The sequence below is a fragment of the Nycticebus coucang genome, chromosome 4 (genome assembly GCF_027406575.1).
Source record: "Nycticebus coucang isolate mNycCou1 chromosome 4, mNycCou1.pri, whole genome shotgun sequence".
In the NCBI taxonomy this organism is placed as follows: Eukaryota; Metazoa; Chordata; class Mammalia; order Primates; family Lorisidae; genus Nycticebus; species Nycticebus coucang.
The window spans coordinates 137340702-137364385 of record NC_069783.1 but is presented as its reverse complement, the minus strand read 5'-3'; the positions used below and the strand labels follow the sequence as shown (position 1 = coordinate 137364385).

Here is a 23684-nt window from a genome sequence, read left to right as displayed (position 1 = left end):
AGGGACATACTTTTGAGAGCTTTCCAATAAAGGTGGAGATTTCCTCCAGGTGACACAGACGTGCTTGATTCTCCCCCATCCAAGCTATAAAGATACCCAGTGCCAACATTAAGCACTCCTCCTCAGAGGGATCCCCAAGGAAATGGGCTCTGAATTAAAAGAGAGAGACTGGAAATCTACTTGGATTTCTTAATATTAAGTGGTCCACGCGGCTTCTCTTATGACAAGATGATACACTTTTACCTTATCTCAGTTTGAAATTTTATTCCCAATTTCATGACAATTCTGGGACCCTAATGCATATCTACTTTATTTTAATCCACTTTTATTCTGATTAAATTTTAATTGATACATAAAATTATTTTTGTCTTAGGTAAAATCGGAAATAAAATACAATGACTTATCAATAATGGTTCTAATACTGATCAATATGGATTATTTGTAGCATAACGAAGACCCCAAATCACTTGAATTTTGAAGGACAATGCTCAGGAGAAAGACATAATACAGTCTGCAATATGTATAACCTATCCAATATAATCATGATTAACCTAAAAAGGCTTATAGGCATTCTAATGGGAGGGTGAATATTTATTATATAGAAAGAAAAAGAGTTTTTAAGAAAACTTCTAAATTCTGACATTCAACTCCATTAATAAAGGTTTAATAACACACTATAGAGTAGGAACAAGTAAGTATCAATTCTCATGGAAACCTCAGAATCTTTATCAAAATGTACTATAAAACAGAAGCTATAGGCTTACATACTTATGGGGACTAAGTAGGTGACCTTAGAAATGAAGTACTTCAAATGGTAATACAGGCTCCAGAGAGACCAGTTTTAGTTCTTTCAAAGAAGCTAGAAATCCAGGTTTCAACTTGTTCCCTAAATTTTACACGTTGATTCAATCTAAGGAGGCAAACTCAACCAATCTATGGGCTACCTTTAGACTTGTGTTTTTAACATGTGTTTTGGGTGTTTCCAAGTAGTTGTGCATAAAGCAAGTACTTGCAGGTAAAAGTTTCCTTTGTTTAGTATCATAAGTTTTACCAAAATATCCGGCACCAACATGTAATACAAATTGCCATGAAGACTCCTAACATCCACTTCAAGAATTTTTCAAACATCTATTCATTTACGATCTATTTTGGGGATTTAATTTTCCCAGATTGTTAACCAAATGGTTAATTAGTTCATATAACTGCTGAAACTAAATCAGTAAAAGAATTCCTATCTATTCTTACAAACTTCATGATTTTAAGGGTTTAAAACTGCCATCCTGATTACAGCCAAGCTCTATGAACATAAGAGAAACATACTGATACAGTCCAGACTATAGGCTAATCACCTAAATGATAGCAAAGAGACATGAAATCCTGACAGAGTGCACATCTCTACTTTTGACTACCCTGCCCATGTCCAAATTTCTAAAGACCCTCTAAATGGCATGAATGATGGTTGGAAAGAAAAGGGTGTTATTATGTAAGCTGACAGACATTACTAATAATATTACTTTTAACTTCCCAACCACAGTGGTAGAGAAAGACAGTATAATATTACAAAATAGTCTGAAGGAAGTAACACTTACCAAACTCCAAATCTCCTAGAGATTTCTTAAGCTTTGAAATGTGGGAATTTATATTTTAGTTATCTATTCAGCAATTTTAAACCAACAGTATATCACAATCTTGAGGGGAAGAGACTTTTCTTTATAGAGAGTGTCTCACTATGTTGCCATGCTGAACTCAAACTCTTGCACTCACGTGATCCCCCCACCTCAGCCTCTCATGTCGCTATGAGTACAGACATGTGCCATCACACCCAGCTTTGAGGAAATATTGTTAATTATACTTGTCAAGTTCTTACTAGATTTACTAAATCAGTATCATCCCAGGAGAGCCTAGACCTGTAACTTTTGAAAATTTTTGTAAGTCATCATGATACACAATTCTAGCTGAGAACTAGAACAGCAATCACTTCAGTCTCATTTCTCAAAGAGCCAATTCCAGTTATTACTTGGCAATTTTGCCAAAAACAGGAAAGAGTACGAGATAGCATTTAATTGTAATGCATTGGGGTAGAACAGGGACAAATAAACTCAAAACGCAACTCCATTTTGCTATTTATAAGCTCCTTATCACCCACCTTCCCATAAGAACATTCTAATAGACTCTGATAGAAGTGGCTGCTTCTGCAAGAGTAGGATAAGTCAGTTTTACTTATTCCTCCCTCCTCTGAAGACTTTCCCACTTCATCACCACATATTCATTGCCAACACAGTTTCCTCGGAGACCTCCTAAAACTGATCTCTAGGCAAGTTTACAACTGTCTCTCTCCTAAAAAGGTAATTAGTATTTTCCAAATGGAACTGCACCTGATCTAAACATATGAACTACAAACAAACACCCAAAAGACACACAAACACATCTTGGTATTTCCTCTCAATTGCCTAATTTTCAAACTGGTTTGTATATTTATATGACTGGTCACCTTTTCCCTTTCCATTTGCTCCTCTTAAGTCTTGCCACTTAGAGATAAATGACTTTTACACAAATCACATTTTTAAGAAACCTGTTAATAGGAGCAAGACTTCCATTTAGCAAAAACGCTTTTGTTTTGTTTGACGTTCAAGCTAACTGCTATTTCTAGGGCAAATTTGTCTTTCCTGTGTTGTTTTACACTATACAGAAAAAAAAACCCTGGGGTTGAAAAAAATTCTGGAATAAACAAGTTTTACCTTTAACAAATTCAGTACTGTCACAAATATTTACCATAAATGCATAAAGGAAAGCTGTACCTCTAATGTTTCTTTAACAATATCAATACTTCAAGTAAAATGTTATTTCAAAATATTTTCACTCATGGAATACTGAGTTTCCACACAGGGAAAACTGACACATACATGTCAATGCTAAAGCAAATTCATTTCAAATATTTTAAAAGTAATGTGAGTTGATCTCTACCTTGTTTTTGGGGTCAATATATGAACCATATGCAAGCAGTCTGTCTGCTATTGATGTATTATGGTGATAGGCAGCGTAGTGAAGGGCAGTGTTGTGATAAACATCCGTAAGATGTACATTCGCACCAGATTCCAGAAGAATAGCCACACACTCCTCTTCTTGGCATTGGACGGCCTGTCAGTATTAGACCATAAATAGATAGATAGTAATTGCCAGAAATTCAAAATAAACTTTCCACAGATTTCATCAGTGAGTCATAGTGCAAGGAGATACATTCATTTTTTATTCCATGTATTTAAATCAAACCTGTCACATGCTGAAATAGCTAACTGATAATTCAATAAAAATCCGAATACCTTCATCAGAGGTGTCCTCCTTTCTCTGTCATGTGTATCAAGTTTACACTTTCTATGTACCAGGAATCTTACTATTTCTGTTTGCCCAGTGGCACAGGCCAAATGTAGAGCAGACCTATAAAAGTGAAAGGATGTTTTATGAAATTGATTTACATAACTTCAAACATGACACAGCAAGTGATTGTTCTGCCTTCAAAACAGGTATTTAATGTTCTTGTAAAGAAAATACAATTCTATTATTCCTCTCTACATTGATGAAAGAGAAGCCTATTTGAACAGAATAAAAAAACAAATTGCATGTATCTGATTATTCCCTAAGGATGCTTCTGCATAATAGAATGACACACTGCATGAATAGAAAACAGTATCTTCAAGAGTTTTTCCTACACTCTCTTCTAGTATTTTTTTTATTTTATTTTATTTTATTTTTTATTTTATTTTTAATTTGGCCGGGGCTGGGTTTGAACCCGCCACCTCTGGCATATGGGACCGGCGCCCTACCCGCTGAGCCACAGGCGCCGCCCTCTTCTAGTATTTTTATAGTTTTGTGTCTTAAGTTTAAATTTTTAATCCAGTGACAGTCTTAGTTAATGGTGAAAAACCCTTGAAGAAATTGGTCTGGGCGAGTATTTTATGAGGAGGACCCCCCCGGGCAATTGAAGCAGCTTCAAAAATACACTACTGGGGCCTGATCAAACTAAAAAGATTCTGCACGGCCAAGAACACAGTAAGTAAAGCAAGCAAACAGCCCTCAGAATGGGAGAAGATATTTGCAGGTTATGTCTCTGACAAAGGTTTAATAACCAGAATCCACAGAGAACTCAAACGTATAAGCAAGAAAAGAACAAGTGATCCCATTGCAGGCTGGGCAAGGGACTTGAAGAGAAACTTCTCTGAAGAAGACAGGTGCACGGCCTACAGACATATGAAAAAATGCTCATCATCTTTAATCATCAGAGAAATGCAAATCAAAACTACCTTGAGATACCATCTAACTCCAGTAAGATTAGCCCATATCACAAAATCCCAAGACCAGAGATGTTGGCATGAATGTGGAGAAAAGGGAACACTTCTACACTGCCGGTGGGAATGCAAATTAATACATTCCTTTTGGAAAGAACACTCAGAGATCTAAAAATAGATCTGCCATTCAATCCTATAACTCCTCTACTAGGTATGTACCCAGAAGACCAAAAATCACATTATAACAAAGATATTTGTACCAGAATGTTTATTGTAGCCCAATTCACAATTGCTAAGTCATGGAAAAAGCCCAAGTGCCCATCAATCCACAAATGGATTAGTAAATTGTGGTATATGTACACCATGGAACATTATGCAGCCTTAAAGAAAGATGGAGACTTTACCTCTTTCATGTTTACATGGATGGAGCTGGAACATATTCTTCTTAGTAAAGTAGCTCAAGAATGAAAGAAAAAGTATCCAATGTACTCAGCCCTACTATGAAACCTAAGAATTATAACCTAAGAATATGGGGAAGGGGGAGAGGGAGGGGAGGGAAGGGAGGGGAGAGGATGGGCAGAAGGAGGGAGATTGGTGGGATTACAACCGTGGTGAATCTTACAAGGGCGCATGTGAAACTTAGTAAATGTAGAATATAATTGTCTTAACACAATAACTAAGAAAATGCCAGGAAGGCTATGTTAACCAGTGTGATGAAAATGTGTCAAACTGTTTATAAAACCAGTGTATGGTGCATTAATGTACACAGCTATGATTTAATATTAATAAAAAAAGAAAACGGTATCTTATTCCTCTCTTAAATCAAATGACTTTTCTTACGAGGGCTGCTAAATATTTTATCTTCCATGTGCAGGTCAATTATACATCAGTAAAAAAGTACTTTTCCCAATTTTGAATAAGAGTTCAGTTTTTTCTTTGTCAATTTGAAAGAATTCTCTAAAATTAACATTTTTCAGCTGATACATGCATGTGGGTTTGTCAAATAATTTGCAAGTATTGCTGCTTTTTATTTTGTTAAAACTTTTCTGAAATAACAGAATACAGTGGGTCTAAATTTTTGTTCTGCTAACCTTCAGAATGACGGTGAGGTAATTCTAAGGAAGGTCTCTGTCAACATAAAAATGTATCTGTACAAATAGGCACTTGTGTTTTCTTCTGGTACTTTTCTCATTCTCTATTTTTTAAATTTGTCACCTTTATTCCTTCAGGAACATTTTTTTTGTGACATAAAAATCTAGCTAGGTTTTTCCAGACAGGTAACAGGCATTTCATTTATCAACAATTCATCTCTGTCTTCTAATATAAAGAGTCACCATTATAAAGTTCTAAACTCTTAAGATATATTTTGGGGAAGTTTCTGGATTTTGTACTCCGTTACATTCATTTATCTGCCTCTTTAATTGTTAGTAAATGAGCACCCTAAGGAAATTAATAGCAACTTTTCAAATCCAGAAGGACAAGGCTTTGCTCCCTCCATTCCAAAATTTTCTTAAGATCATCACAATAGTAAATGACAAAGAATGAGTCACTCAAAAATTGTAAACCTTCATATTTCTATTTGGTCTATATAGCATTGATAAATACAGAAAGAAGTCAGAACAGGGGAGCGCCTGTGACTCAAAGGAGTAGGGCGCTGGTCCCATTTACCTGAGGTGGTGGGTTCAAACCCAGCCCTGGCCAAAAACTCCAAAAAAAAAAAAAATAGAATACAGAACAATCTACTCATACTCATATCTAAGTTTCTTTCTAAGGTCCCTCAGTAAATAACACAAATCTGTAGGTGTGCCTTCATATATTATAAAGTGGATATTGGAATATATGCAAAGATTTATTGCCTAGAAGTCAACAGAGTATGGGAATTTTTTCTGTCCTTAAGCCCCTTTCTATAATGTATATAACATGTTGCTTTAATAAAATTAAAATGCAATACTTAATTTTGTTTGTCCAATTACTTTAAAACTGTTAATAAATCTAAAATTTTTGCCTCTTGAAGGGGAATGATGAGTGGATAGGAGATGGGATAAAGTTCTTCTTCTTTTTTTTTTTTTTAATCAGTACTTTTTTTTTTTTTTTTTTTTGAGACAGAGTCTCACTATGTTGCCCTGCCCTTGGGTCACAGCTCACGGCAACCTCAAACTTTTGGGCTTAAGCAATTCTCTTGCCTCAGACTCCCAAGTAACTGGGACTACAAGCGCCCACCACAAAGCTCTGCTATTTTTTGTTGCAGCTGTCATTGGTGTTCAGCTGGCCCAGGCTGGGTTCGAATCCACCACCCTATTGTTTGTGGCTGGCGCCTTAGCCACTGTGCTACAGGCGCCGACCTTGGACAAAGTTTTTCTTTTGTGTTCCTGCTCAGAAGAGTGACCTGAGCCCAGGATCCGGGCAAGGTGTCCATCTTCCAGGTGCTGCGGCCACGTGAGGGAGGTCAGCCCAGCCCCCTCAGGGTAGAGGGACGGGTCATGCCAGGCCCAGTTAGGCCCATTTCCCCCACACCCGCCTGCTGCCCGCGTGGCCCACATCCCCATTACCTGCCCTTGCAGTCTTTCTCATTCAGCGTGGATGGCGCAAAGGAAAGGATATCCTCAACTTTTGCTACCTGACCCAGGCAGGCAGCCATGTGCAGCCTCAGCAGATGCTGGGGCTGGATGTCGTACCAAGGCTCTGAGAAGGCCTGGTCAGGGACCTGGTCCCGGACGCCCCCTGCGGCCCCCCACTTGCCAGGAGAGGACGGCGACCTCTCCTGGCTCTTCTTCCTGATGAAGTCAAACATCTTTTTCATGGTGCCGGCTGCGAGCTTCAGGGAAAACTCAGATCCCACACCCCCTCCGCTGCCCACGCCCTCAAGCCCAATCCAAACAAGAGAGTCCAGCCACAACTTCCAAGAAGGAAAAGCGGCTCTCAGACTCTCACTTCAAGTCAACCGCCAGGTCCTGCCAAGCCAAGCCGTTCAGCGCAATGCACCTGCGCGTCAGATCCCCGCCACTGGGCATGTGCCCTGGTGGGGGAAAAACGGTTGCTCACAACCCTTCTCTCCTCGTCAGTTAGGGGCTGTTGGGCTTCCCCGCAGCGCGGCTGCGGGTGGTGGCTGCAGCACTGGGCCTGAGCGGGCTGGCCCACTCGCCTGCAGCTTCAGAGTGCGGGAGATCTCTGCGCCCTGATTGTGGGCTTGCAGCCTGGTGCTGCGAACCTACTGGGACTGTCTTTCCTCCTCCTGCTCCAGGCTCCTACCTGCTGCTCCTTTCTTCTTGCAGCACGATAAGTAGCCAGCCCCTGAGTTGCTGCGATTTTGTCATACTTGCTATTTCTGCTGTTCTTTTCCATTTAGCTAAGAGCAGGAATCCCCGCGGCCCGTTAGCTCTTCGTGAATGAGCAGTGAGCGAGCTGCATTCTGACGGGGCCTCTGCTCCACTGCCACAGAGCAAAAGCAAATTGTTAAGAGTGTATTCAGGAGAACGGAAGAACACTACAAACCACGATAAATTGTCACGGAAGATATTTGAGGACAAGATGGCCTTTGATACCTCTCATACATAAACTAAACCCTCAGGACCCATAAGGTTGATCCCTTGCAGCCTGCAAATGAGAGAAGCTCAGACCTGATTCACTTCCACTTCGATATGCCAGTCTGCTTTTTTTTTTTTTTTATTAAATCATAACTGTATACATTGATATGATCATGGGGCATCATACACTCGCTTCATAGACCATTTGACACATTTTTATCACAGTGGTTAACATAGCCTTTCCGGCGTTATCTCAGTTACTGTGCCAAAACATTTACATTCCACATTTACCAAGTTTCGCAAATACCCCTGTAAGATGCACCACAGGTGTGATCCCACGGATCCCCCTCCCTCTACCCACCCCACCCCCCTTTCCCACTTCCCCCTATTGTTAGGTTGTAACTGGGTTATAGCTTTCATGTGAGAGCCCCAAATTAGTTTCATAGTAGGGCTGAGTACATTGGGTACTTTTTCTTTTTTTTTTTTTTATTTTTTATTTTTTTTATTTTTGGCCGGGGCTGGGCTTGAACCCGCCACCTCCGGCATATGGGACCGGCGCCCTACCCGTTGAGCCACAGGCGCCACCCTACATTGGGTACTTTTTCTTCCGTTCTTGAGATACTTTACTAAGAAGAATATGTTCCAGCTCCATCCATGTAAACATGAAAGAGGTAAAGTCTCCATCTTTCTTTAAGGCTGCATAGTATTCCATGGTGTACATATACCACAATTTATTAATCCATTCGTGGATCGATGGGCACTTGGGCTTTTTCCATGACTTAGCAATTATGAATTGGGCTGCAATAAACATTCTGGTACAAATATCTTTGTTATGTTGTGATTTTTGGTCTTCTGGGTATATGCCCAGCAGAGGGATTACAGGATTGAATGGCAGATCTATTTTTAGATCTCTGAGTGTTCTCCATATATCTTTCCAAAAGGAAGGTATTAATTTGCATTCCCACCAGCAGTGCAGAAAGGCCAGTCTGCTTTTTGTGGAGTCCATGTTGGAAATATTATTTTCTTAAACTTCCTTTAAAAATGTGGTATTTAAAACAAATAAAGTGCAAAATTAAATAATTAAAACTAAGTGAAAAATAAACATACATACACATATTTTTTAAAAGACTAAGAAAAATTAGCCGGGCGTTGTGGCGGGCGCCTGCAGTCCCAGCTGCTCGGGAGGCTGAGGCAAGAGAATCGCGTAAGCCCAAGAGTTAAGAGGTTGCTGTGAGCCGTGTGACGCCACGGCACTCTATCGGAAGGTGGTACAGTGAGACTCTGTCTCTACAAAAAAAAAAAAAAAGACTAAGAAAAATACCAAAATGTTTATAATAACTCACTTCGAATAGACACTTTTAGTTCCTCCTTTGTACGTTTTTATACATGTTTAAAATGGTACAGGAAACTTGTATAACTTTGTCATCATTGAAAATAAATAAGAAACAAGTGCATGAAAACGGAACCTAAAGCCCTAATGGGAAAGCATATCTGGAATTCTGGGAGCTCTTGGTGTTCAGTCGCTGGTAAAGCTGCCTGGCTCTGCCTAATTATTTATATTATATCCTGATTGTCATCTATAAAATCTTTAAGAGATACTGGAAAAATTGGATAGCTATATGTAGAAGAATGAAACAGGACTCCTGAGAGGATGATGGGAAGATGGCGGACTGAAGCCAGCTTTCCACAGAGGCTCCCGTCCTGAAGGAGAGTTAGGGGATGAAAATTTAGCAAGTAACCTGATGGATTCGAGTAACACCAAGCGAGAAAGTTGAAGAACGCACATCAACCCTGCTGAGGAGAGCTGCGACCACAAGGAAGCAAACAAAAGGTACAAAACCCATCACCAAGCGGATGGGAGTCCCCCCACCCCACATGATTGGCTTAAGGGCCCCACAAACAAAAGGGCAGAAATCAAAGGCCCTCCCACTACACTTCACAGGAGAGACCTACTACAAACTGGACCTACCTCCCTTACTAGGATGCCTAGGCGTTCTTCTACCAGGCATAAAACTGTATAAATCTGTAAATATCCTTTGCAGGCAACTCTGAGCACCCAGCACTTCCCTCCACTCTCTCTGAGGTCTGAAAGCCAGTCCCCCAGGAGTTTGGATTCTTGGGTGACTCCTCAAGGGGAGAGGACAGTCCCCGAGCTGCGGCTGGTCAGCGCTGATTCTGGGGCACGGGAGAGAGGTGAGGACAGTCAGTGGAGGGAGACCCTCACCAGGGCGGCACTTCCCCTAGGCGAGGTGCAGCAGCCCTACTTTGGCAGCAATACAACCAGGCATATAACTGAGTCGAACTCGCTACCAGCTCTCTGAGCTCCCTGCTGCTTTGAGCTCCTGGCACTCCCCCACCCTCGCTCTGTGGTCTGGAGAACTGAGTGCATGCCGTGTGGCTGGGCAAGGAACTGGGTGGAGCTGAGTCTGTTTGCTGCCTGGCGGTTCTGGGCTCCAGCCGCTCCCCCCACCCCGCCCTCACTCTGAAGCCTGGAGGCTTGGGCTGCGGCGGTGCCGTGGAGCCAAAGATTGGGAGGAATTGAGTGAGCTTGCTGCCAGTGGCTCTGAGCTCCCAGCGCACCACGCCACCCTCACTCTGGGATCTGGAGGCCTGTCTCCTGGGAGTCCAGATTCTTGAGGGATTTGTCGGGGCGGGGACAGTGCCTGAACTGCGGCTGTTTGGTCCTGACTCTGGGATACAGGAGTGAGGCTGGGGGAGACCCACATCAGAGCGGCAGTTCCCTGAGGCAGCTGAAGCCATACCCCCTGCCTCCCTGGGCAACCAGAGGAGGCCACCCCTGAGTATAGGACTTGCCTGAGGTGACTCACAGACCCCGGAAACATCCAGGGTAGGGCCGACTCAGAGAACTGAGACTTCAACCCAGAGTAAGTGCTTCACTGGGGTCAAACAAAAGCCAGCTGACAATAATTCAGAACCACTCAGCCTCACCACACCAGACAGGGCCCCAGTCTCTCAGGCTACAACACTGAACGGGCCCTCAACAAAACCCTAGGAGAAAAATCAAAGGGAGTAAAACAACCATGGGGCAGAATCAGCAGAAAATCTCTGGTAACATGAATAAACAGAATAGATCAACCCCCCCAAGGAAAGAAATGGCGGATGTCATTGAAAATCCCATTCATAAACAACTGGCAGACATGTCAGAAATCGAATTCAGAATTTGTATTGCATACAAGATTGATAAAATGGAATTAGGAATCCAAGGAGAAATTCAAAAGTTCTCTCAAGAATTTAACGAATTTAAAGACAAAACCAACAAAGACTTAGACACAATGAAGCAAGAATTTGTAGCCCTTAAAGATATAAAAAATACAGTAGAATCCCTCAGCAACAGAATGGACCAAGCAGAAGAAAGGATTTCTGACATCGAAGGTAAAGCCTTTGAATGCTCCCAAACTCTCAAAGAGGAAGAGAAATGGAAAGCAAGAACGGATCATTCTCTTAGAGAGCTCTGGGATCATGCGAAGAAGGCAAATATATGAATAATAGGAGTTCTGGCCCTTCTGCATGAAATTATGAAAGAGAATTTTCCAGACATGCCTAGAGATTCTGAAATTCAGATAGCAGACAGTTTCAGAACTCCAGCACGATTCAACCCCAATAAGTCATTCCCCAGACATATCATAATTAGCTTCACTAAAGTCAACATGAAGGAGAAAATTCTCAAGTTATCAGGCGAAAGTAAGCCATTACCTACAAAGGTAAGAACATTAGAATGACTGCAGATCTCTCTGCTGAAACTTTTCAAGCCAGAAGAGGGTGGTCATCGACTTTTAATCTCCTAAAGCAAAATAACTTTCAACCCCGGATCTTGTACCCAGCTAAACTGAGTTTCATCTATGATAGAGAAATTAAATACTTTAACGACATTCATATGTTGAAGAAATTTGCCACAACCAAACCAGCTCTTCAGGATATTCTCAGACCTATCCTCCGTAATGACCAACCCAATCCTCTACTACAAACGTAAACTCACTCAGAAACTCCTGATCAAACTCCAACTTCTACAATGGTGAAAAGATTAAAATTGTCCACTGGACTTTTGAAAAACTCCATACCCAAAATTTCACCAAACTTATCAATACTCTCCATTAATGTGAATGGCTTAAACTGTCCTCTAAAGAGACATAGGTTAGCTGACTGGATACAAAAACTCACATCAGATATCTGTTGCTTAACAAGAGTCACATCTTAACTTAAAAGACAAATCAGACTCAGGGTGAAAGGATGGTCATCCACATTTCAGGCAAATGGTAACCAGAAAAAAGCAGGTATTGCAATTTTATTTGCAGACACAATGGGCTTTAAACCAACAAAAGTAAGGAAGGACAAGAATGGTCACTTCATATTTGTTAAGGGTAATACTCAATATGATGAGATCTCAATTTTTAATATCTATGCACCCAATCAGAATGCACCTCAATTCATAAGAGAAACTCTAACAGACATGAGCAACTTGATTTCCTCCAGCTCCATAATAGGTGGAGATTTCAACACTCCTTTGGCAGTGAGGGATCGATCCTCCAACAAAAAGCTGAGTAAAGAAATTTTAGATTTTAATCTAACCATCCAGCATTTAGATCTAGCAGACATCTACAGAACATTTCATCCTAACAAAACTGAATACACATACTTCTCATCAGCGCACGGAACTTACTCCAAAATCGATCACATCTTAGGTCACAAATATAACCTCAGTAAATTTAAAGGAATAGAAGTTATTCCATGCATCTTCTTGGACCATCATGGAATAAAACTTGAGCTGAGTAACAACAGGAATCTACATACTCATACAAAAACATGGAAGTTAAATAGCCTCATGCTGAACGATAGCTGGGTCAGATATGAGATCAAGAAGGAAATTGCCAAATTTTTGGAACAAAACAACAATGAAGACACGAACTATCAGAACCTCTGGGACACCGCAAAGGCAGTTCTAAGAGGGAAATTTATAGCACTGCAAGCCTTCCTCAGGAGAACGGAAAGAGAGGAAGTTAGCAACTTAATGGGACATCTCAAGCAACTGGAAAAGGAAGAACATTCCAACCCCAAACCCAGTAGAAGAAAAGAAATAACCAAAATCAGAGCAGAAGTAAATGAAACTGAAAACAAAAGAACAATACAACAGATCAATAAATCAAAAAGCTGATTTTTTGAAAAGGTCAACAAAATAGATAAACCATTGGCCAACCTAATCAGGAAAAAAAGAGTAAAATCTCTAATCTCATCAATCAGAAATGACAAAGATGAAATAACAACAGACTCCTCAGAAATCAAAAAAATCCTTAATGAATATTACAAGAAACTTTACTCTCAGAAAGATGAAAATCTGAAGGAAATGGACCGATACTTGGAAGCTCGTCACCTTCCAAGACTTAACCAGAATCAAGTGGAAATGTTTAACAGGCCCATTTCAAGTTCGGAAATAACATCAACCGTACAACACCTCCCCAAAAAGAAAAGTCCAGGACTAGATGGTTTCACATCAAAATTCTAGCAAACCTTTAAAGAGGAATTGGTACCTATATTACTCAAACTGTTCCAAAATGTAGAAAAAGAAGAAGACTCCCCAACACATTCTATGAAGCAAACATCACCCTGATCCCCAAACCAGGAAAAGACCCAACAAGAAAAGAGAATTATAGACCAATATCACAAATGAATATAGACGCAAAAATATTCAACAAGATCCTATCAAACAGAATCCAGCAACATATTAAACAAATCATACATCATGATCAAGCTGGCTTTTCCCAGGGTATCAAGGCTGGTTCAATATACGCAAATCTACAAATGTAATTCAGCACATAAACATAGTAAAAAACAAAGATCATATGATTCTCATAATCAATGCAGAAAAAGCTTTTGATAACATCCAACATCCATTCATGATCAGAACACTTAAGAAAATCGGTATAGAAGGGACATTTCTTAAACTGATAGAGGCCATCTACAGCAAACCGAAAGCCAATATCATATTGAACGGAGTTAAATTGGAATCATTTCCACTTAGATCAGGAACAAGACAAGGCTTCCCATTGTCTCCATTGCTTTTTAACATTGTAATGGAAGTTTTAGCCAGCACAATTAGGGAAGAAAAGGCAATCAAGGGCATCCACATAGGGTCAGAAGAGATCAAACTTTCGCTCTTCGCAGATGATATGATTGTATATCTGGAAAACACTAGGAACTCTACTACAAAACTCTTAGAAGTGATCAAGGAATACAGCAACATCTCAGGTTACAAAATCAACATTCATAAATCAGTAGCCTTTATATATATTAACAATAGTCAAGCTGAAAAAACTTTGAAAAAAAAAATTAAGGACTCTATCCCATTCATAGTAATGCCAAAGAAGATGAAATATTTGGGAGTTTATGTAACAAAGGATGTGAAAGATCTATATAAAGAGAACTATGAAACTCTAAGAAAAGAGATAGCCGAGAATGTTAATAAATGGAAAAACATACCATGCTCATGGCTGGGAAGAATCAACATTGTTAAAATGTCCATACTACCCAAAGCAATATATAACTTCAATGCACTCCCTATTAAAGTTCCGCTGTCATACTTTAAAGATCTTGAAAAAATAATACTTTGTTTTATATGGAATCAGAAAAAACCTCAAATAGCAAAGACATTATTCAAAAATAAAAACAAAGCAGAAGGAATTGCGCTACCAGACCTCAGACTATACTACAAATCGATAGTGATCAAAACAGCATGGTATTGGCACAAAAACAGAGAAGTAGATGTCTGGAACAGAATAGAGAACCAAGAGATGAGCCCAGCTACTTACTATTATTTAATCTTTGACAAGCCAATTAAAAACATTCAGTGGGGAAAAATTCCCTATTTAACAAATGGTGCTGGGTGAACTGGCTGGCAACCTGTAGAAGACTGAAACTGGATCCACACCTTTCACTACTAACCAAGATAGATTCTTACTGGATTAAAGACCTAAACTTAAGATATGAAACTATAAAAATACTAGAAGAGAGTGCAGGGAAAACCCTTGTAGAAATTGGGTTGGGTGAGTTTTTTATGAGAAGGACCCCCCGGGTGATTGAAGCAGCTTCAAAAATACACTTTTGGGACTTGATCAAACTAAAAAGCTTCTGCACAGCCAAGAATACAGTAAGTAAAGCAAGCAAACAGCCCTCAGAATGGGAGAAGATATTTGCTGGTTATGTCTCCGACAAAGGTTTAATAACCAGAATCCAAGAGAACTCAAACGCATTAGCAAGAAAAGAACAAGGGATACCATCACAGGCTGGGCAAGAGACTTGAAAAGAAACTTCTCCAAAGAAGATAGGCGAGCGGCCTTCAGACATATGAAAAATGCTCATCATCTTTAATCATCAGAGAAATGCAAATCAAAACTACTTTGAGATATCATCTAACTCCAGTGAGACTAGCCTATATCACAAAATCTTAAGACCAGAGATGTTGGCGTGGATGTGGAAGAAAAGGGAACACTTTTGCACTGCTGGTGGGAATGCAAAGTAATACATTCCTTTTGGAAAGATATATGGAGAACACTTAGAGATCTAAAAATAGATCTGCCATTCAATCCTGTAATTCCTCTGTTGCGCATATACCCAGAAGACCAAAACCCACATCATAACAAAGATATTTGTACCAGAATCTTTATTGTAGCCCTATTCATAATTGCTAAGTCATGGAAAAAACCCAAGTGCCCATCGATCCACGAATGGATTAACAAATTGTCGTATATGTACACCATGGAATACTATGCAGCCTTAAAGAAAGATGGAGACTTTACCTCTTTCATGTTTACATGGATGGAGCTGGAACATATTCTTCTCAGTAAAGTGTCTCAAGAATGGAAGAAAAAATATCCAATGTATTCACCCCTACTATGAAACTAACTTAGGACCTTCACATGAAAGCTATAACCAAGTTACAACCTAAGAACAAGGTGAAGGGGGAAAGCGTGGGGAGGGAGCGGGGAGGTGGGTAGAGGGATGGGGATTGAAAGGATCACACCTGTGGTGCATCTTACAAGGGTACATGTGAGCCTTGACAAATGTGGAATGTAAATGTCTTGGCAAAGTAACTAAGAAAATGCCAGGAGGGCTATGTCAACTAATGAGATGAAAATGTGTCAAATATTCTATGAACCAAGTGTATGGTGCCCCATGATCATATTGATGTACACAGCTATGATTTAATAAAAAAAAAAAAAAAAGAAGGAAACAGTACTCCTCTTAACACTCACAAAAATTCATTGAAGATAAATAAAATACTTGAATATAAGGCATAAACCATAAGAATTCTAGAAGAAAATGTAGGAAAACTTCTAGATATCAGCCTACCTATGCAAAGAATTTATTACTAAGACCCCAATGGCACTTACAGCAACAACAATAAATATTTGATTAAATAAAAAAGCTTCTGCATAGCTAAGGAAATAATCAGACCAAATAAACAACCCACAGAATGGGACACAATATTCACAATCTACACATCTGATAAAAGGGCTGATTTTGATTTCCTCATTAACCCCATCCTGTGTTCTCTCTAATTACACTTATTTGTGTAATATCACTATTTTGTTTTCCAGATGTACACTGGTATAACACAAACTTCATGCAGCCTGTTTTTGAGGAATCCGTTTCTTTGCATACGTATTTGATGAATGGTAAGGCCTGCTAGAGGTGACAATTCTGGAATGGCCAGTGGTGGGTATTTGACAAAAAGAGAACAGATATGGCTATCATGGTATTGTTTACTACACAGAAATCAGCAATAAAAAAACAACCCTATTAAAAAGTGGGCAAAAGATGTAAACAGAAGTTTTTCAAAAGAAGATAGACAAATAGCCAATAAACATAAGAAAAAAAGGATCAATGTCATGTTGTCATTTGTAGGTGAATGCTGCTAGGAATTTATCCAATTCTTCTAGATTTTCCAATGTATTGCATGTGGTTGTTTAGAGTAGTAGCTAATGATCCTTTGGATTTCTTCGGTATCAGTTATAATGTTTCCCTTTTCATCTTTTGACTTTATTTGAGTCATCTCTTTTTTATTTCTTAGTTTGGCTAATGGTGTGTCTATTTTATTTATCTTTTCAAAACCAACTTTTTGTTTTGTTGATGTTTTGTGCCTTTTTGTTTTAGTCTCATTTATTTATTCTGTGATCTTTGTTATTTCTTCTACTAATTTTGCATTTATTTTACTCTCGTTTTTCCGGTTCCTTGAGATGCATCATTAAGTTGTTTATTTGACACTTTTCTACTGTTTCGATGTACCCGATTGTTGCCATAAACTTTCCTCTTATTACTGCTTTTAAAGTATCCCATAGGTCTTGATATGTTGTGATTTCATTTTCACTTGTTTTGAGAAATTTTTTAAATTTCCTTCTGTTTTTTTTTTTTTTTTCTTTTGGCCGGGGCTGGGTTTGAACCCGCCACCTCCAGCGTAAGGGACCCGCGCCCTACTCTTTGATCCACAGGCGCCGCCCCTTAAATTTCCTTCTTAATCTCTTGATTGACTCACTGCTATTCGGGAGCATATTGTTTAATTTCCATGTGTTTATGTTTTCCAATGTTCCTTCTGTTATTGATTTATAGTTTTCTTTATTTTGCTTTGTTTGAGACAGGGTCTCATTCTGTGGCCTGGGCTACAGTGCAGTGGTGTGATCAAAGCTCACTGCAACCTCTAATTCCTGGGCTCAAGTGATCCTCCTGCCTCAGCCTCCCAAGTAGCTAAGACTACAGGCACATGCCACCACACCTGGCTTGATTTCTAGTTTTAGTCCAGTGGGGTCAGAGAAAATACTTGATATAATTTCATTTTTTTCTTTTTTTCTATAACTTTAATAACTTATCTGGCAAGGTATAGAGCATCACGTTACATAAGCCCATCTGACCAAAGATCTATAAAATGACCAAATGTTCAATTGACCTGCTGAGTGGGTTACAAGACTACATGCAACAGACAAGGAAGTTAGCACCAAAAATTAGCTCTGAACTTCCCTTTGGTAAGACGGGTGCACTCAACCATGCTTCATCCTTAGTAGATATGCCACTGGCAGCAACTGACATTTCACATCGGCCACAATTGGGACAGGGTTCAGATTTGGAGAGAGACCATCTCCTATAGCATCAGTGCAGATCGTGGTGGTTAAAATTCCTCCGCATCTTCATGGTGCCTTGGTCCGTCTTTGGAGTGGAGGCAATGGCCAGCTCCTCTAGAGGGCATTGAGAAGAACCCTGTCAGTCATGAAGAAGAGCAACAGGAAAGAAGGAAAAAGACAGGACCCATCCAGGAAAGAGAAGGTGAACCAAGTTGGAACAAGAATAAAAACTGTATGAGACATTTTGTTGCCTGGGGCTGACAACAGGGAGGTGATGAAAATCCATTTATGGGCCAGCCCAGTTGATATGGTTTGGAGGTTTGCCCCTCCACATGTTACATTGAAATTTGGCCTCAAGTGTTGGAAATGGGGCCTACCGGGAGGTGTTGGGTTATGGGTACAGATCCATCATGAATGGACTTGGTGCCCTTCTGAGGTAATGAGCAAGTTAACATGAGAGCTTGTTAAACCTTCCAGCAGAGAGGGGGTAGGACAGGAGCACCCCAGCCTCTCTTCTGGTCCTTCTCTTGCCATGTGACAGGCCTGCTCCCCCTTTGCCTTGCTCCATGAATAAAAGCTTCCTGAGACCCTCACCAGAAGCATATCTAGGTGCTGTGCTTCTTGTACAGCTAGCAGAATCATGAGCCAAATAAACCTCTTTTCTTTCTAAATTTCCCAGCCTCTTGAGATACTTTGCTAAGAAGAATATGTTCCAGCTCCATCCATGTAAACATGAAAGACGTAAAGTCTCTATCTTTTTTAAGGCTGCATAATATTCCATGGTGTACATATACCACAATTTATTAATCCATTCGTGGGTCGATGGGCACTTGAGCTTCTTCCATGACTTAGCCATTATGAATTGGGCTGCAATAAACATTCTTGTGCAAATAACTTTGTTATAAAGTGATTTTTGGTCTTCTGGATATATATTTCAAGAATGGAAGAAAAAGTATCCAATGTACTCAGCCCTACTATGAAACCAATTTATAAGCACCCACACTTTCATATGAAAGCTATAACCCAACTATAGTCCAAGTAGAAGGGGAAAGACGAGAGGAAGGGGAAGGGAGGGGACAGGGGAGAATCGGTGGAGGGAGGGTAATTGGTGGGACCACACCTATGGTGCATTTTACAGGGGTACAAGTTAAACCTACTAAGTGCAGAACATAAATGTCTTAACACAATAACTAAGATAATGCGGTGAAGGCTATGTTAACCAGTTTGATGAAAGTATTTTAAATTATATATAAACCCAGCACATTGTACCCCATGATTGCATTAATGTACGTAACTATGAATTAATAAAAAAAAAATAAATAAATTTCCCAGCCTCATGTATTCATTTATAGCAATACAAAAATGGGAAAACACCCTGGTAATCAGTGTGCCATTTGTAAAAAGCCTCTGACTTGACTCTGAAGACATGAAATTAATGACAAGTATGACAACACTGCATACCTGTCACCTCCCAGGCACTGTAGAATTTCACATGCAATTGCTTACTTCATCTTGAACCTGATTTCATCATGCCCCATTGTATAAATAAGGAAGTGGGGCTTAGGGAGGGTAAAGGACATGCCATAAATCATAGCTAATATGAGGCAGAGCTGAGACTCAAACCTAGGTCTGTGGTTAATTTTACACTGCATTGTCAGCTGAGGCATGAAGTCTATCAATGTTGAGGCCTTTATTCAAAAAGAATATAACCAAATGCAAGTATTTCCATAGGCTTTTCAAAATCAAGGAAATTTCTTGATCATTTCCAAGTATTCAGTGTTGTTAGATTGCATATAGCCTCACTGCACAACCAGTCCTTCCTTCCTTGCTTTGCAGGAGGCATATGCAGTGACAACACCCATCTCCCTCCCAGTCTGGTCGAAACCTCAGCCTGAGACCTGTCATGCCCTCTGCTGTCCTGGTCCACACTGGACAACACCTCAGTCCTGTCCTCCTCTGTGCTGTCCACTTCTACTGACTCCTTCAATTCACACCCCCAGGCACTGTACTGCCCTGTGTGTGCTGCTTTTCTTTCCTTAGGGGGCTTTCCTCTGCTGTCCCCATCTCTGCATTTGATTCACAATCAAGATTCAGTTTTCCTATTCCTCTCTCCATCTGCCTTCTCCCAGCCTGCCACCTGTACCCAGCACCCTGGACCTCTAGCAAGTGCACTCCTGCCTGTGGTCCTGCTGGGTGCAACTTCTCAGGTCATGTTCGCCTCTTCCCACGCTGCCCACCCTGGCCATGTGACCCAGCACTCAGAGTCCCCCAGTGTCAGAGGAGGTTCCTACTTCCTGTGGTAGGGTGAGGAGAAGAAGTGGCTGTGGAAGGCAGGAGACTTCTCACGGAGCAAGCAGGGCCAGGCTGAAGGACAGGAGACCACCTGTGTGGCAGAGCTTACCAGGCTGCAGGGCCAGACCCTTGGTGCAGGGACAGCTGATGCTAATGCTGACTGAAGCAAACTCAAACCAGCTGAGGCCCTGGGGTTCCAACCCAATGTGGCTGACAACTTCTGTTCCCTGTGGACTGAGGACAGCTGAGGGGAAGGAGGTGCCAAACCAGGCAAGAGGTCAACTCACTCAGCTCCCCTGGGCAGAGCACAGACAGACACCACGTCTCTCTGAGGGGATAGGTGGGAAGCTATGGCCTGAGATGCCTCCCAAAGTCCTCCCACATGGTGAAAGGCAGTACCAACCATTTCTAGGTTCTGTCTGGCAGCATTACTGGGCCCTGCCCCCACCCTAGGCCAAGGCCAATTCAGAAGAAAATGTTGTAGTCACTCGTTTCATTCATGTGTTCATTCATTTAATACCTACTACACAATGACAATTCTCATCACTAAGGGCACAGAAAATGAAAGGCCAAAAATCTGTCTCTTTAAGGAACTTGCAGCATTGTGGTTAAGACACAGAAGTCAAAGGACATCACAATCCAGTGGCCGTGTCCACCACTGCCTGGGCTCTGCGAAGTCCACAAGGTCTTCACCAACGAGGTGACATTTGAGTGACTTTTCTATAAATGAGCAGTGTGCTTACAGGTAGGGGCATGAGCTGAGCTGGTGGGGAACAACTCATGAGAATAAGCTAGGGCCTCAGCACTACTTCTGGCACTCACCCTGCCCCAACCACAATGCCTTCAGCCATTCTTGGAAAACTCCAGGCACCCCCTGCACGGAGTATTTCCATCTTCTCTTTGGATCACTTGAAATGTGTTTCTCCTCCAGGGCACAGGGCTTGTTCCTTCACCATCCTCACGGCCTCTCTGCTCAAATGCCCCCCTTGGAGGGAGCTTCACCCATCTTTCTTTGTGCTCGTATTCTGGTTGACCTTTTCTTGAAACTCTGATGGCCTCCTTTGTGCAGTACATGAGTGCAGAGGGTGTGGTCATGGCCTCTGCCCCCATAGGCTGTGCCAGCAGAGCTGCTGTCCCTCAGAGACAGAGGTAAGTGGACAAAGCAAGACCTTCGGGGAAGCCAGGTCTGCAGCTAGAGTACAGCAATGCAGAGAAGAAGCCTCTGGGAGAGGACTGGAAAGGAAAGAGGCAGAACAGGAAAAGGAATATGAAGATGGAAAGTGGTGGGAGGGAAGATGGTTGGGAAGGACACCTTAAACCTCCCAGCAGAGAGAGGGCAAGACAGGAGGTTCCAAGGAGAGCTAAGGAGGCCACAGCAGGTGGGCCTGCAGGGTGAGCTACCCTGGATACAAAGGCAGAGGGTGTGAGGGGCCTCTGGGAGAGTCGTAGGTGGGGCTGAGAGGCCTGGGTGGCTGCCCTCATCCCAGCCTGGAGAGCCAGCAGGTGTTCTGGAATGGAGCCGACCTGACTTTTTTTCTTGGACCCTAAGTCAATAGAAATAAACATGAGACCAGAAAGACTGGTGGGGCCTTATCAGGGGCTCTTGCTCAAACAAAAAGTACACAATCCTGGCTAAGAAGCAACTCAACTGGCTCTCCAAACTAAAGGTGAGGGAACTTTTAAAAGGGAAACAGCCACCTACAGTTACACTACCCTGAACGAACCTGATCTTGTGCAATAATGCAGAAAGAGAGTTTAGCACTAGCACTGAAATCACAACATTCAGATGTGCGTTTTACTGGCAGCTGCACATCCTGTGATCATGCTTCTTCATACATCGCATGTCTCATGAGCATGTTAAAGCTGAACCTTTGGGCATGATTTCCTGCATTAAAGGAGGGAAAAAGTCCACCATTGGTCAGCAGACTATTTCTGTGCTAGAGTGTAGTGGGGTGGAAGCTTTAAAATTGTTATTACTCTTCAACTTCTCAAGTAAATTACTTAAAGACATTTTTAATAAAGGGTTAATTTATTACTCCTCCAAATAAAAACCCTGCTGATTAAAGACTTCTGTGAGGTGGGATTGGCAAAGGCCCAGCTCCGCGTCCCTTTTCTTCCTCATGACAGACAGGGTTCTCCTCACTGCCCTCTGGAGGAGCTGGCCACTCCCACCACTCCAAGGACAGACCAAGGCACCATGAAGATGTGGAGGGATTTTAACCATCACCATCTGCACAGATACTATAAGAGAGATGCCAGCAGGCAGGACATGGGGAAGGGATTAAAGAAAAAGCAACAGTCAGTATCCAGCACAAGTGTAGAGGAACAGCACAAGCTTATTGTGCATTGGCAGCACAGTTGCTCAGAGAAGCCTCTGCCAGGACACTGCTCAGAATTTTATCTGCCCCAGACAAAATTCGGACAAGGTCAGGCATGTTCAGGGCAGTGTGACTATAGAAACCAGAATGAAGTGGGGTAGCATACACAAACTGGTGGGGGAGGGATAGGACTTCCAAGCAAGAATTCTGCAAAGAGAAAAACTGTATTTCAAAACTGAAAAAGAAATTATGACATTCCCTGATAAACAAAGCCTGTGAGAGTTCATCTCTAGCAAAACTGCCCGACAAGAAATGCTAAAAGGAGCCCTTCTGGCTGAAATTAAAGGATATTAGACAATTAAACAAATTCACGTGATGAAATAAAGAGCACCAGTAAAGGTAAATATGGAGGTAAATACAGTATTTTGTAAAATAGAATAAATATAGTTTTTAATATGTATCTTCTCTTTTTCCTACTATCTGATTTAAAGGACAATTTAAAAAACAATAATTATGGGTGGCGCCTGTGGCTCAGTGAGTAGGGTGCCGGCCCCATATACTGAGGGTGGCGGGTTCAAACCCAGCCCCGGCCAAACTGCAACAAAAAAATAGCCGGGCGTTGTGGCGGGCGCCTGTAGTCCCAGCTACTCGGGAGGCTGAGGCAAGAGAATCGCTTAAGCCCGGGAGTTGGAGGTTGCTGTGAGCTGTGTGAGGCCACGGCACTCTACCGAGGGCCATGAAGTGAGACTCTGTCTCTACAAAAAAAAAACAAACAAAAAAAAACAATAATTATATATCTGTGTTGATAATCATAAAATGTTGAAAGGTGTAATATTGTTACATAACAACATAAAGGAAGGGGAAACAAAACTATATGCAGTGGTTCTCAACCTTCCTAATGCCACTACCCTTTAACACAGTTCCTCATGTTGTGGTGACCCTCAACCATAAAATTATTTTCATTGCTACTTCATAACTGTAATTTTTGCTACTGTTATAAATCATAATGCAAATATCTGATATTAGGTGACCCCTGTGAAAGGGGTCGCGACCCACAGGTTGAGAGTCACTGCTACATAGGAACAAAGTTTTGCATAATATTGAAATTCAGTTGGTATTAATCTGAACTAGATTGTTATAATT

General features: G+C 41.2%; 1 protein-coding gene across 2 annotated transcripts in view; it reads right to left on the bottom strand.

Moving 5' to 3' along the window:
- LOC128583039 (putative ankyrin repeat domain-containing protein 19) overlaps positions 1 to 23684 on the bottom strand; it is a 127897-nt gene that overhangs the window by 5119 nt on the left and 99094 nt on the right. For both annotated transcript variants that reach the window (XR_008379369.1, XM_053586871.1), the window contains exons 2-3: positions 3321 to 3435; positions 2965 to 3138 (exon numbers count right to left, since the gene is read on the bottom strand). Coding sequence is in view for 1 of the 2 variants with exons in the window: in XM_053586871.1 (XP_053442846.1) it covers positions 2965 to 3138; positions 3321 to 3435 (289 nt within the window). In the remaining variant the exon portion in view is untranslated. The remainder of the gene's footprint in view (positions 1 to 2964; positions 3139 to 3320; positions 3436 to 23684) is intronic.